At 42.7% G+C, this 15,942-nt stretch overlaps 1 protein-coding gene across 5 annotated transcripts in view; it reads left to right on the top strand.

Annotated features, from left to right (window-relative positions):
- Prkn (parkin RBR E3 ubiquitin protein ligase) overlaps window positions 1-15,942 on the top strand; it is a 1,215,323-nt gene that overhangs the window by 383,455 nt on the left and 815,926 nt on the right. For all 5 annotated transcript variants that reach the window (XM_087584833.1, XM_087584829.1, XM_087584826.1 and 2 more), the window contains 1 exon segment: window positions 5,839-6,079. Coding sequence is in view for 4 of the 5 variants with exons in the window: in XM_087584829.1 (XP_087440955.1) it covers window positions 5,839-6,079 (241 nt within the window). In the remaining variant the exon portion in view is untranslated.

Genomic DNA, 15,942 nt, shown 5'->3' with positions numbered 1-15,942 from the left:
ACCCATTAACAGTATTGTTTCTTACTAGATTATGTGGCTACACGAATACCTTACACAGGAAAATTTATAAAGAACATAAATTTGTTTCTGACGGCCCTGGCATTTGGGAAGCCCAAGCTCAGGCGCTAGCTAACAAGGATGCCATGCCTTCAGACTGCATTCCCCCTCCTCCACCCTGAAAACTCGATCACTTCCTACAGAACCTCCGTCGTCGATATCACATAGGCAACCAATTTTCAGCATCTGAATTTTGGGAGAGCCACTCAGACTCAGTAGACAGATACTGGTGGAGAGTCCCACAGAGAGCGTGAGCACCGGGTGGAGGTTTGCTGCTCTGTTAGCGGCATCTCCTTAGAAACTGGCTGAGGCTGTTTCTCGTGGTTCTGCACTGAGTGTCTGGTAACTCCCTGGTAACTTTCCATTTTCTAGTAACTTTTCTTGTCAGAGAATATACTTATCTTTCAAGGCTTCAGACTTCGAGAACATTTTAAATTACTTCTTATATTTTTGAATTTATACTATAATTAGCTCATTTCCCCTATGCCCTTCCTCCCTCCATTCTCCTTAATCCTTTTCGAAATTCATGGTCTATTTTTTATTAGTATTCATATGTGTATACTAAATAAATATACACATACACACATATATTCCTAACATATGGATGTATATACACATACACATAAATACACATATATTCCTAACATGTATATGTTAGGAATACACACATATATACATACTTATACATACTTATACATACACACACACGCACACACACACATATATATATACACACACACATATATATACACACACACACACATATACATACACACACACACACACACACACATAAATAGAACATATCCTGTCTGTATAATGTTGCCGTCTGTATGTTTTCAGAGGTGACCATTTGCGATTGGATAAAGAGTTGGTGTGCTCTTCCCTGGGGGAGCCTGTTTTTCCCACTCTCAGCATGACCTTTGACTCCATTCCTCTGCATGGAGTTGAGCCTTGTGAGCATTCCCCTGCCCACTTTAGCATGTTTAGTGGTGTCCTCCATGTTCAGCTCGTGCTTAGTTCAGTTGGTGAAACTTTACGGGTGCAGCTGCTGAAATTTCTAGGAGATACAGTCTCAGAGCAAACTCCTTGATTCTCTGACTCTAACAAACTTTCTGCCCTCTTTTCCAAAATGATCCCCGTGCCTTAGGTGCAGCATTGTGTTACAGATTAGCATCATCCAATTTTTGAAATGTTTCTCATTTCCAAGGCCTTAATTAGAGTACCAAACTCTGAGCTATTTGGATCCCAGCAGCAGGGCCTTTTTAGAGAAAAGGAAGGGTTTGCTTGCTTGTCTTCTTTTTAGGTATTCTCAGACTCTGGTCGCCGGGATAAGACATGGTTGTTACTCTCCAGAGTAACAGTGGACGACAGGTCCTATTGGAGGGAACCCGAAACACTAATGGATCTCTCAGTCTCCAACATGTCTACCACCTTGATCGAAACTTAGCATCTGTCCAGCTAGATGAATACTTACCTGTTTTGCTTATAAAATACTCAGCTATTGTCCTTCTTCTAGGGAAACAAGTTATCAACAAAATTAAAAAATGAATATATTCTCTTTGCTTATCAGGTAATGGTTTTGTTTTGCTTTCCTTCCAAGAATATTGCTGTGTTCAGGGAAGATCGATTTGACTCTGAGGGACTAGGCCATTACACTGGGTCACTACGTGCCGTTCTTCCTATATAAAATCTCTAGTCCTGAAATCTGGGGGATGGGGAAGAGGTGACTACTGTGTGAACCGCATATTACTGGGGCCTTGGGACGGCCACACAGCTGAACTTTACCTAGCTTATTGTCCATGGAACTGACTATTAGCATGGCTCTGGGCTGTGTTGGCATGGCATGCAAGTACACCATCTGCCAACGGGACCTCTAGATCAACAGTGTTTTCTGCGAGAGAGTTAAAGAATTAAGCAATTACAGATCTCAAAACCATGGATGGAGACTTGGAAATATGTTCTGTAAATACCGCTGTAACTACTGCAATCCCTTTGCTGAGCATTCTGAAAGTCAGGGGCGTCTGGAAATGAGGAGAGAGGGTGGCTCGTCTCTCAGATTTCTTCCTCGTTTGCCCCAGAAAAATTTCCCAGGCCCCTCTTGCCTCCCAAGAGACTTTGAGCAGAGAGGAATTTTTTCAATTAATTTTTTAGATCAGAAAAAGCTGAGATTGTGCCAGAATTCCCACACTTATACCTTTTGCATGTTCTGCCTTCTCTGTATGTTTTCCATCAGGATCATAGGAATGGAATGACTAAATAGAATACTGAGACCATGTTCATAAACAAGGTAGGACCCACGGCCTTCCATTTTCAAGACTGATATGTGATAGGTATCAGATCCTTTACATTTCCTTCAGTCTCTAGAGTAGTCTTTGAGGCTGACAATATCATTATCAATGTGGGAACTAAAGCAAGGGGGAGAGATACCTCATCATTTAGAGACTAATAAATGTGGGGGAATATACCCCTATCATACAGAAACTACTAAACAGTGGGAAAGATACCCTGTCATACAGAAACTACTAAACCTGGTGGGGAGAGCAACCCCTGTCACACAGAAACTAGTAAGTGAGAGGAAGGCTACCCCTTTCATTTAGAAACTAACTAGTGCACAGGAGGTAAGTCTATTGTATTTCTTCCACAGCAATTTCAGGCTGTTCTTATACCCATGTTCTGCCGGCTTTCCATAAACCCTGTAGGACCTCCAGACACTTCATACCCACTCGTCCAGCTACTCATCTGTTCAGTGTTTTTCCCTTCAGTCAAATCCCACATCCCTAAGTTCAAAATGCTGTGTGAGGCATTAGATAATACACGGCTAAGCATGACCAGTGACCACTCTACAGATTTTCTAAATTACCTTGGACTACACATGTTACACACGCGTAGTCTCTCTCTCTCTCTCTCTCTCTCTCTCTCTCTCTCTCTCTCTCTCTCTCTCTCTCTCCTCCCTCCCTCTCTCTCTCTCTCTCTCTCTCTCTCTCTCTCTCTCTCTCAGCTGTGAGCTCTGTGATCAGTAGACTTTGATGGACAAAGAAACTAGTGTTGGAACTCCGATGAGAAAGGCACCACTTTATTTTTCTGGGACTTTAGTTCTGAACATGGAGAATGAGACAAGCCAGATGGACTCCTTGTATCTCCTGGAGAGGAAACCCGCGTGAGATATGGCTGTACTGAGAGACTTCTCCCACTCTGTTCCTTCTCCTTACATGACTCCATTAGCATGCCTCTGTGCTTCTTTGTGCTCAGATCTTAGTGCTTGGTTTGCCAAGTCCCTGGCTATAGTTTGTGAGGTTCTTGGTTCTGTATAAGAGCCCATTCCAAGGTGCAGGGTGATGGTATGTCTCCTGCTTCAGTAGGAATGCACAATGGGGTGCCTCTGCTTTTATTTCTGAGTAGCAAATACAGACTCACAGGACCAGTTCTCACAGTTCTGTGTTCTTACACATCTTCATAGTGTCAAGGGCCTGAGACCTAGGCTAACTTCATCTGAAGGTATCTTCAACTATACTTGGGTCAGCACTTGCTTCTTTTGTGTTTAGGCTCCAGGCTATATCACACATGTGGTTCTGGCTCCGGATCTAAAAGACTGAAAGCTTCTAGGAATATTCTGTTGTAGGATCTAAGTGTTGAGTGTAGTTTTGCTACCCCACCTAAGCTTCAGGAATAGGCTGCAATACCAGCTCCCACCCAGCTTCCCTTGAATCCATGGATAAGACACACACACAGGTTGCTCATTTTCAACTTGCCTTCTGACACAATTGCTTTCACTGCCTGCCAGTCCTCCCAAGATCTTACATGGCTGCTTTGTTTTTGTCTCTCCGAAGCCTGGCAAACTCTGTCTCCCTCTCCTCAAGTCTCTCTGCTTGCCTCCAGGGACCCAGAAGTCCCACCTATTCCTTCTGTCCAGCAATTACCCCATGGCTTCTTTACCGACAGATCAAGAACCAATTGGTAAGCAGGACCTTAGCATCAGAACTGCCCCTTTACCCAAGTCCCCAGGCTAAAGCATTCCAAACCTTAGTTCCATCACATCTGCTAAAATCAGTAGTCTAGAGCCATCCATATGACTGAACATAAAATGAAGACGAGGAGGAAGGAGCATTGTGGGACCCTACTAATGCATCACATAGCTATGGATATTTGCGGAGGATGGTCTTCCTGCATAAGTAAAGGACATAAGCACTTGCCAGAGGTCTGTAAAAAAGAAAGCAATAAACACCCTAGTCATGTAATAGTTTGGTACACACACCATAGCTTCTTCTCTGGAGCAGCCTGAAGCAGATAGAAACCAGATGGTTAGGGAATAATTACCAAGTTGTCATAATAATGAAGGCTGAATATGGGGAGGTGGCAATGGCGGTTTGAGGTCAATAAATATGGGAAGGGCATTTTTGGGGCCTAATCAATCACTCTGGATACCTTGCTAGATGTAACAAGGCAGGAAGGACAAGCTCTGTCCAGTGACTGAAGCCTGATCAATATCACTGAATGGAAATCAGCAGTGGAGGTAGGGGTTGGGGGTTGAGGTGCTGTGGAAATTGGCTGGCAGTGCTTTGATAGAAATAGAGGGGTTAGATAGCAGAGGCCTTTGGGGCAGAGGATGATAAAGAAGGGTTGCAGATAGTGACACTATGAGTAAGAGCCATTGTGGGGAGACTATGGGGCTAAGGGCAGAGCAAGCCTCTCTCAGTGTTATAGAACGGGAGGATGGCAAGAAGTTAAAATGCTAGCCACTTTCTAACTAGAGGAGGTAGACACCACACTCTAGTATACTTGGCAGTTGATTCAGTTGAGTGACAGAGGTCACAGTTCTCAAAGAGTCTTGATGGTGATAGTAAAGAGGTCGCTGAAGGAAGACACAGGAGAAGAAAGAATGTACTGTGTCTTTCATGTGTGTATCTATTGGCCATTCCCACAATGACAGAGGATAGTAATGAACCAATGAGCACAGAGATGTGGGCATTAAGGGAGGAGCCAGATCCTGGCTCTGTTAGAAAAGTCAGAAGCATGGTGTTTCTTTCTATTTCTTTCTCTAAACTAGAACTTGACCTAGGGTAGTCTAGGTCTTGCCTTAGCAAATATCTGACTCTTAACTTTTATTCTAGATTTTACAGGCTTCTGTCTGTAAAGAACGAGATAGGAGCAAGGAGGTTTTATCATAAGTGGTTACTAATTTTAATCACAGGTAGGCATAAGGACAGACAAACCCTTCACCAACTTTCCTGTTGGTGCCGCAGTCCACTTGCTCATGGCAGCAAGGACGGGAAGGGATAGTCTGCCACAAGCACAGTCATTATGATTCTGTGTAGAAGTACCCTGTAATTGATAATAACCTTCAGTGTTTTTAGAAAGCAGAAATGACTACTGGTGTTTAAATTAAATGAGTTAAGGACAAAGCACTCGAGAGGTAAATTGGTCTCAAGTGAGTATTACTTGCAGGGCACTTATGGATGCATTTGAATCTGCGTTCCTACTAAGTCTCACAATCTTCCAGTGTTTTCATAGTTTTCAACTTCCATTGAAATGGCCATGACTAGCCCCAGTTCTATGTTGTCTGCCCATCACATGTAATGTATACATTCTGTGGCCCCACTGGCAGAGTAAGCCAGTCAAACACACCTTACTTTCTGTTCAGTGCCACTGCTGCTGATAGGAATTGAATTCATTAAGTAGCCTTTCAATTACTTTGATATACTCTAGCACTGAGGACAGCTTAAGCGCCACCTGCATATAATGCTTTCCATTTTCTTGTGTTTCTGCCTGGCCCCAACACAGAACTGTGACCTGGAACAACAGAGTATCGTTCACATAGTACAGAGACCACAGAGGAAAAGTCACGAAACAAATGCCTCTGGAGGGGACAAACCCCAGAGCACCCCGGAGGGCTCCATATGGGAGCCCAGAAGCTTGACTCGAGTGGACCTCAGCAGCCATATCCTGCCAGCGGACTCCGTGGGGCTGGCAGTCATTCTGGACACAGACAGCAAGAGTGACTCAGAAGCAGCCAGAGGTCCAGGTAACTGCAGTGATTCTGTTCAAGGACACTGAACATCTTTGTTAAGCGACTGTCCAGAAAGTTGGCCTGTACATACTTGGTTTATTGTATGTTTTGGACCGGAATCTCTTAAGTCCCTACAGGGGACCATCCTGAGGACACACAGTTGTAGACACTATGTAATAGCACAGGTCATTGAAGAATGGATGTAAGGGATGCTGATGGCGCATGGGCCATGAACACTAACTTATGTGTTTTTCCTTTGAGGAGCTGGGGTGTTAAGGACATGTGACAAGCTATGTTAGGGTTTGGCATACAACGAGATACACATATGTCTACTTCATACTTTGCTTTTCTATAATTTCTTACTTTCTTAACTGTATTTTCCTTGACTGTTTTCAATGATGTAGAGAAGGTTTCCAAAGGCCAGGGTGTTTTTCTGGTTTTATTTCTTTTTCACGCTCTCTGACCCCAGGTCATGATGTCAGTGTAGTCACTCATATGCAAGGCCCCTTCCTTCTCATTTCAAGCACTTTCCTTGGTGAGTACATGAAGTTGCATGGGTGAATTTATCTAGCAGCAAATGCTCAAGACGGGTTATGTCTACTGCAAGTGGATGGCTTCCTCATAGTCCTGGAGGCTGGACAATTGGAAGTGGAGGTTCCAGAGGTGGAATCTGGAAGGGCCTGGCTTCTGTTTCTCAGAAGGCATCTTGTTGGTGTCTTTCACAGAAGAGAGGCAGAAGGGATTCAAAGCCTTAAAAAGAAGCAAATATTGGTCACACTGACTCTTCAAACAGTGGCTTAAAATAATCCTCATGCCTGAAACATATTTGAAGGTACATATTATCTGGACTCTCATACATTCCAGATGAAATATTCTCTTGTTTGAGTGTAGTGATCAATCAGGAATTCATTTCAAGGCCATCAATCCCATTCCTGAGCTCCAAAGGGTCTTGCATCTTAATATCATGCCCATGATTAGGATTAGGGAAGGTTCAGAGAGTGAAACTCTAGCTCACAGTCATCCCTTGATGATATTGACATGTTTCCTTGATCTTTTATTATCTAATAAGAATAAGTAATGGTAAAATAGTAGTAATTTTGGCTATGCATACAAGTAAAAACCAATAACTGACTCTCTAGAGTAGTTTATTTCTTCTCCCACATAGATACAGATAGGCTTGAACTAGCATGTTTTCTCAGTGTCAGAGATCCTGAGGCCAGAAAGATGGAGACTTAAAATGATAAAAAAAATGCCTCTTTTTAAAATGAGTACATACAGCCTAATTGTGTTTTAAGACGTAAAGGGTCTTGCAGTAAATAGCAGTACAGTTCCCAGCTGTAGCTGCATAGAAGAATGGATTGCCCCAGACGTTAGGTATACAGACCCTAACCATGACAAACAAATGTGAACTCATCTCACAAAGGGAAGAACACCCAGAGCAAAGAGGTCCTAAAATTAAAGAGAGCCAAGGTTTGCTAGCTGAGAGCAGCAACCTGGATGGCTCCCAAGGGAAGTAAGAGAAGAGAGAGAATAGAGCAGTGACCTACTGCCAAGGGCTGTGCCTTGAACTTATAACTTAGCACACATACCCCAAAACCTGTTGCTCAAGGACAGCATTTAGACAGCCTTCGAAGCCAGCACAAGCTTGTTTGTCCTCAGATTGTAAGTCCTGCTGAAGAATTTACCTCAGGAAAGAGTGGGTCAGAGGCCAAATACATACGTGAGGGATGACCCTCAGAAAACAAGCAGTCAGTTCTGGTAGGAATTGTGATGCTGACCAGTTTGATGGACATACAAACAATATAAATAGCAGATAAAATGCCATTTAGTAAGAAAAGTGTTTTAAGAAATTAGGACCGTAATATGCTCATAGTCTAACAATTCATAACTAACAATCTGAAAATGTGAGCCGACAGGATGAAGTGATGGGTAAGGTGTACGCTGTTTGGTGTTTTTGTACATAACCCTGCAGATGTCTGTCTATAGAAGCCACCACAGACAGATTCTAGAGCTTCATGGGCATGAGAGAGTCTCCAAAGATGCATCTTCTGTCACACCTGTATCATGACTGTGGCAGTCACGTAGGAGGTCATGAAAAATAGAAAGAATAGTTGACTTTAAGGTATGATGCAGAACACCTGTGACTCCATAGTTAAAACGAATGGTCTGCATGCGTCATATTAACAAATCTACGAATCACAGAGTTAAGGTTTCTCTTAATTTGTTAGTGACCAATGGATGTTTAGCAAAATACACATACTTCAACAAAAAAAGTCTATATGTTTTGTTCTTCAATAGGGTGAACATATATGTTTTGTGCAAAGTGGGTATGGTTGAGAGTTAAACATAGCATTAAAATAGTCTATCATCCCTACTTTTCAGATAGTTATTGACCAAACCAGTTCATTATATTAGTAGATCAATCAACTAATTCTATAAATGTGATATTCAAACTTTCTAAAAAAATAAAATGTGACATTTATATTTTTGATCAAAATCCAATCTTTCCACTCATTTGCTCATCAAGAATAAGAGGCAAATAATCATCTGTTTATATACGGAATACCTTATTCAGTTTCCTACAGTCTGTGTTTACTATCTCACCTCCTAGGTTTAACTAGGGGTTCATTGGAAAATGGCACTAGAAGCGGCTGGGTTGGGGGTTGGAGGGATGACTGGCCATTTAATCCAGAAACCAAAGCAAGAAAGCCATGTTGAAATCAAGGAAGGGATTTAGTCACTGTAGCTCTGATGTGAAAACAGGGAGCAGCATCCTCAGGCTGCATCTCAGGATACTGATGTGAGCCTCAAGTGTAAGGAGAGGAGGTGTTGGAGCAGAGGAAGGAAAGGGTAGACAGAATTAATCAACCTTGCTAACACTGTGGCCTGGTTCTCAGGGCTGGCTCTGTAAGACCCTGGAGATGTCCTCTAATTCCAGGGCCAGTTCTATTTGCATGGTGAGATAGTATCTACTGCTTAGTTGCTAAACAGGGATAGGGAGCTTCATGGTTCCTTCATAGAATAATTGGTTTTACTTAGGGACCAGTGACACAAAAGGGTGAGCTGCCTATACGGCTGAGCTGTGTCTAGAACACAAGGAGGCTGGTTCCATTCTCTTGGTCTTCATCCAGGTGTGGGTAAAGAAAGCCATTGAGTAATATGCTGGCGGTATGGCCCTTCATTACCCATTACCCTACTTTGTCTTCAACCTCGAAGGAGAAGAAGGAGAAGAATGAGCCACTTGGTCTGGCCAGTCCTCATATGAGCCTCATATCTGCAGGTAGAGTTGAGCAGTAATCGATCCATTATTGAAAGGCAGTAAAGGAGATGGGAGCAAAATGAAGGCAGAGACACCAACCTTCTGCCTCCTTTAACAGACACTGCACATGTGTGGACCAGAGTGAAGAGTCAGCTTTTCTTTCTTTTCTTTTCCAGAAAAGCAGTTTAATTCTTTATTACAAAAAATATCTGCAGTCCGAAAGTGTCTTTCAAGTATTTGCAGGCAGGTGAAGGTATCTAATCTGAGCGGTCATATGATGATTTACATAAAACACACTTATACTGCGTGTACTATGGAACTTGTCAGTGTTTCAGTGAAGTCACATGGGACCCCAAGAACAGTGGAGACGAGTCTGACTAGAAGGCCCCGTGCACATAGCTCTAACATTTAAAAAACTGTAAATGTCTATGAGACATTCCTCCATGCCCAGCACCACCATCACATGCCCATGTAACAGAAACTCCATCGTGCCATACTGACTCAGAAATGCCATCTTCCCAAGGATGCCTGCCTAGCACTGGCTGTGTCCCCCAGTGATGGCACAGCGGAGCTGCCACAGAACACCTTGCTCCAAGATGTTTGCTCTGTCTTTTTTTTTTCTTTTTCAGAGCTGAGGACCGAACCCAGGGCCTTGCGCTTGCTAGGCAAGCGCTCTACCACTCAGCTAAATCCCCAACCCCCCAAGATGTTTGTTTGGAAACAGTGCACAGATTCCTTTTTGCCTTTAGGATTCTCGTATAATCAGTGTCTTGGGATGCTTCTCTGATCCTTCTCAGCCTCCAGATCCTACAATGCACTTCTCTGTTTCTACAAATAAACCCGTTTCTCTGGGGGACATCATCTCTGTTCTTATCTTACGTTCATAGTACCTGAGGGTATAGGACATTAAGGCTAATAAGAAGTCAAAGGACTGGAGGGAGCCATGGTTCTCCAGCTTGGGGATCCCCAGGATTACCCACAGGCTTGTGAAACATAAGATGCTGAGCCCCACCCCTGTGGCCTGGGGCAGAGACTAAGACCGTGTATTTCTGACATGTCCCTGGAGAATGCCTAGAGTGTAGTTCCGGAAACGAATTGAGTAGCGCTCCCCTAGACAGTAAAAAATAGGATTGTTCAAAGTATGCATACTGAATACAATATGTTACAAACTTGGAATGTGAACGTAGACGAGCTATTTTTGGCCTTAGAATCTGTGTGTCTGAATTAAGTTTACATGTTGTTTGTGTTTCCTGAATGAGGGACCATCCATCACTTCCTGTAAATAAAATGAAGCTACAGGGTCTGGGAAAACAGGAGTCTCCACTAGCATTACTACAAAACTAATCATGTAAACACACAGGCACTGGATCCCAACCCTGTGCCAGGTACAGGTCCAGGCACTGGGATATAGCAGGAAAATAAACAGAAGAAAGCCTCTCCACACTGGGCACATTCTAGCTGTAGGAGGGTAACAATCAAGGATGCTCACTAGCAAGAGTGTGTCCTGTGGAATATCTAGCAGGAAAAAGGGAGGTCCTCAGGTTTCTCTGAGATAGGTTCACATTTGGGGTGAACATAAAGAGGGAGCGTCGTTTCTGACAGCAGACAGGACTCCTGAAGGTCCATGAACCTGAGGTAGAGCAGTGTTTAGAAAGGGAGAAGACAATAACAGTTTAGGGCAGAGAGAGTGGCTGATGGGGGCAAGGTCTCATAGGGCCTCACTGGTCCTGAGATTTATGATCAGGAGAAGAGGCAGAGCCAGTTGAAGGTCCTGGAGCAATGGAAAACATGGTCTGATTTAGGGACATTTACCCCGGGTGCACCGAGAGAACACCAGGAGACCAGGGCAAAAGTGACAGGACTGGTCAGTTTGCAAATCACAGTGTCCAGTGCCATGGTATCTGGAGTTGGTGTGAATGAAACCAGGCAGACCTATGAATGTCTGCTTCATGTCCTCCTCCACACCAAGCCCTCTTCTGTGCATTGTCCTGCTAGATTGGTCATTATCTCCATAACATGACGGTGCCCAGGTGCCACCACAAGTGGACAGGCAACATGATACTATTGTTTGAGCAACTGAGAAGTCTTGCCCAAGGACCATCTCCCTCCATATCATTAGTTCAAGATTCGAAGAAGTAACTATTCCAATCCATCTAAACATTGTCCTTGTTATGTTGGGGCCTTGTAAAGTCATGTCTATTGTTAATTGCAGTCAAATAGTCAAATTTGGAAGGTCAACTTTACATCACATGGTTTTCCTTTTTTTTCTTTTTTTTAATTTCAAATATTAAATCCTTGACTGGCAGGATGCTCATTGGATAAAGATGCTTGGCACCAAGCCTGGAGACCTCTGATCCACATAGTAGAAGAAAAGAACAGACTCCTGCAAGTTGTCCACACACACACACACACACACACACACACACACACACACACAAGGGAGGAAGTAGAAATATAACTTTGTTCAGCATTTTCAAGCCTTACTACTACAACATACTTAAAAAGTTAGTACATTCATATGAAAAGTTATCTTACTATGTTACTATTTCTCACCAGGCTTGGTAGAGACTTCTACCTTGTAAGCTCATTTTATAGTGTGAGAATTTCATACATGAATTTGTTTTGAGTAACTCCACTTCTACCTTTCCTGTCTTATGACCCCTTCCCTAGTTCCCCAGCCACTTTTCCTTCTCAACTTCCTGTGTTCCTTTTTAATTAAAACCCTGAGTCTATGTAGTCCTGCCTATGTGTGTACAGATGTAGGACCATCTCTTAGAGCTTGGGCAGACTCCCAGGGCATCTGTCTCTGAAGAAAACCAATTCTTCCTCCCATGGCAGTCATACAGCACTCCTCAGTTAGGGGTGGGACTTTATAAGCTCCTCCCTGACTCAGGCTGGGGTTTTTGATCTTGTGCAAGTCTTGTGTGTGCAGTTCTAGCAGCTTCTCATTCATGTGTACAATACTACACATGACCTCGGTTGCCCTACAGCTGTCTACTCCTTCTGTCTCTCAATTTTTTTTGCCTACTCTAATTTAATGATCTCCTAAAGTCTCAGTAGGAAAAATAAAATGTACATATCCCATTTAAATGGTGTGCAATGGTCTCTTGCCCCAAAAAAGATGGAATGGCATGAAAAGAGTTAGAGAGGACCAGCCAGGCAGGCAGTCTGTCAAGACATAAATGAAATGGTATATCTACCCTTTTTTTTCTTTTAGGTTTTCATGGTTCCCCTTCTTTTCTTCCTTCCCTATACTTGTTTTTGAGACAGGTATCATTATATAGGCCAGCTGAGCACCCAATGGAAGAGACTAGTTTAAATGAAACACTATAGGCCAGAATAAACTATTGAACTTCAACTTAGGAGTGTAAAAATAGAAGATATAGATATATAGATAGAGGTTAGAAAGATATAGATATAGAAACATGCAAAAGAAATCAATGGTATGTAAAGACTTGCAGTCTGGTCCCACACCATATATAGACTCACCACAATTATTAGAGAACCATTCTTATCAATAATGCTTTGCCAGTCCCAGGTGTAGAACAAGATGAGAATGATTCTGGGACCACAGATTAGCTCCATCTGCCAAATGCAAACCATTCATGGAGGCCTGCTAATGAGATAATATGATAGGCCTTAGATGCAATCTTCATTTTATTCCCAAATCAAATCTCAAGTACTGGAAAACTGTGTTTTGCATGCTAATGACTTTAAGCCAGAGGGTGTGAATTTCTTGGGGTTTTTGGACAGCTTTAAGGAGATCCTTTTGCATGAACCTTCTACAAAATGATAAAACCTTTGGCAGTCATGCTAGAGCAAGTTAGAGTTGATATTGCATCGGATTATTAAAAACACATTAGGAATCAGCCAGAGACTTAATTTTTCTTTCATCACAAAAAGTCCTACTAGAGTATCATTTTTCATTATAGAAGTAAAAACGTAAGATGTTTGTGGGAGCACTGAAGATATTGCTCGACTGACTTTGGGGACCACAGGAGACAGTAAGGAAAGCAGTGCTGTGTTCTTTCCCAAGAACTAAAAACAGAACTACTCAAGCCTTGCTCTTTCCAGTAGCCGCAGTGCACTGTCCTGTAATTACTTGTAACATTTCTGTTTACCCTTCTGAGGGTTCACTCATCAAATGCAAGTAGGCCAAGTACATTTTGCCCCTCCCGTGCCTGGCCCACGGACAGTGATGACTATTTGTCAAGCTGTCAAAGGCGTCTTGTTTTCACATGTAAAAGCGGCCCTTGCAACTCTTCAGCTCTTATTTTTCATATTTGGCAGGAAAACCTTAATGAATAACTGCATATGGAGAGCAGGTTACAGTGTCTTGGGGTATGGAAACTATGTGCAATGGTCCCTTGTCCCAAGGAAGATGGAATGGCATGAATAGAGAGTTAGAGAGGACCAGCTAGGCAGGCAGTCTGTCACAGACATAAAAGAAATGTGTATCTACCCTTTTTTTTTTTCTTTTAGGTGTTCATGATTCCCCTTCCTTCTTTCCTTCCTTCCTTCCTTCCTTCCTTCCTTCCTTCCTTCCTTCATATCCTTGATTTTAAGATAGGTTATCATTATATAAGCCAGGCTGTCATCAAATGTGCAGTTCTCCTGCCTTAGCTTCCTGAGTCCTGGGATAACACGCATGCGTATTCTCACCCAGCTCTCTCATTTTTTGAAATTTTGCTGTCTAAAATATAATAAATCTATTGACAAGAATAGGAGGTAACAAGCAGAACCAGGTTCTCAGAAAGATTACACTTTATTATAAAACATACTCTATGGTTTACAGTTAGCATATTGAATACCATGATAATAAATTTGTTTAATATAGCTTTCAACAGAAGATAAAAGGGAAACTTTTTAGGTTACAAAACCCCTTTCTGAAAAATAAAATTGTTTACATTGTTTTTTCTAAGTGGGTCAAATAAGAGTGGAAGAGTCGCAAGGGTTGCTCTTTACATGTGAAGACAAGATACTTTTGACTGCCTGACAAATGACCGTCATCATCCATGTGCCACTCAAATGTTTTCTTCCATGACTTTGTGTCTAATTCCTGATGCACTAATGGTCAGTAAAATGTTGAAAAGAAAATCCAACTTCACAATCACCATCCCAAATGATTAATGCATGTTGGGTTCTTTTGTAATACAAAAATGGTTCTCTCAACTTCAATATCCAGATAGTCCCAGTCAAGTATCTACCATAAGGAGGAGGATGGGGCAGGCAGGAGGGGGGGGGAGAAAGGGGAAGGAGGAGGAAGAGGAGGAAGAGGAGGAGGAAGAGGAGAAGAGGAGGAGGAGACGATGACAGAGGCACTAGATAGTGGAAAGATTTTCCATGATCCTGTATTAGAAGAATTGATATGAAAATGGCTACTGTACCAAATTGAACCAACAGATTCAGTGCACTATCCATCAAAATCCTCATGCCATATTTCCCGGATCTAGAAAGGAACAATTCAAGAATTCCAGTATAACCACAAAAGAAGATGAGAAGCCAAAGCAATCCTAAGGAGTACGAACATAGCCGGAGGTGTCCTAATGCAAACTATTCCACAGAACCCTAGGGATAAAGCCTGGACTTAACATAGAACTAGTTAGACCAATGGGGGTGAATGGATGACCCAGTAATAAGCAGACAAAGCTATGAACACCCAATTAGTGATGAAAGAGACAAGAGACAACCTACATAACAAACAGTTCTGAAGGAACATGGATCCCCACCTGCAGGAAAATCAAGGTAGACTTGCGTCTTTCATCTTGTACAGAAACCAGTCAACTTCAAGTGAATCAAAGAGACAAAACACAGGGACTACTCTTCAAGACTGTGTTGGATAGGCAAGAATTTTCTGCAGAGAGCATCACGAGCCTAGGGACCAGCCCCACATATCAACAGATGGGACAACATGAAGCTGAGAATTTCCCTGCATAGAAAGGACACTTCCAGAGGAGCAAATCACTCATGGGATGCAGGACATCACGAGCTGTGTGTCAGACAAGGGGCTGATTCACAAATTTACAAAGAACTGCAAAAGCAAAACATCAAGGAAATAATATTGCCAGTCTAAGAATGAGCTCGTGATATTGACAGTCTTCAAAGGAAGAGACACAAAGGACCAATGACCACCTAACACAGATGACCAAAAACCTCATATTTAAAATGTTCAGCATCCCTAGTGATCAAGAATATGAATTACAACTACTAAGAGTTTCGACTTCATACCAGCAAGAACAGCTATGATCAAGAAATGTGACACCAAAGGTAGGAGAAGATGTGGGAAATGAGCGACCTTCATTAACTGCTGGGGGAGGGGGAACAGATTAGTACAGCCACTGGGGAAAGCATTTGGAGGCGCCTCAAAAAATACAAAGCAGAACTACACTACGACCCAGACATGCCACTCTGGGCACACACCCAGAGAACTCCATATCGCACCGAGAAGATATGGGTACGTCCATGTTTGTTGCTGATCCACGTATTATAGCAAAGAATGGAGGCAACCGGGAAGCCCTCGGCTGACAATGGCTAATGAGAATGCAGTACGTGTACAACACGGAGGGTTGCTCAGCTATAAAGAGAGTTGAAACCAGGAAGTTCTCAGGGAAACAGAGGG

Source organism: Rattus norvegicus, chromosome 1 (assembly GCF_021556685.1).
Source record: "Rattus norvegicus strain SHRSP/BbbUtx chromosome 1, alternate assembly SHRSP_T2T, whole genome shotgun sequence".
NCBI classification, from domain to species: domain Eukaryota; kingdom Metazoa; phylum Chordata; class Mammalia; order Rodentia; family Muridae; genus Rattus; species Rattus norvegicus.
This window is presented reverse-complemented; position numbering and strand designations above follow the sequence as displayed.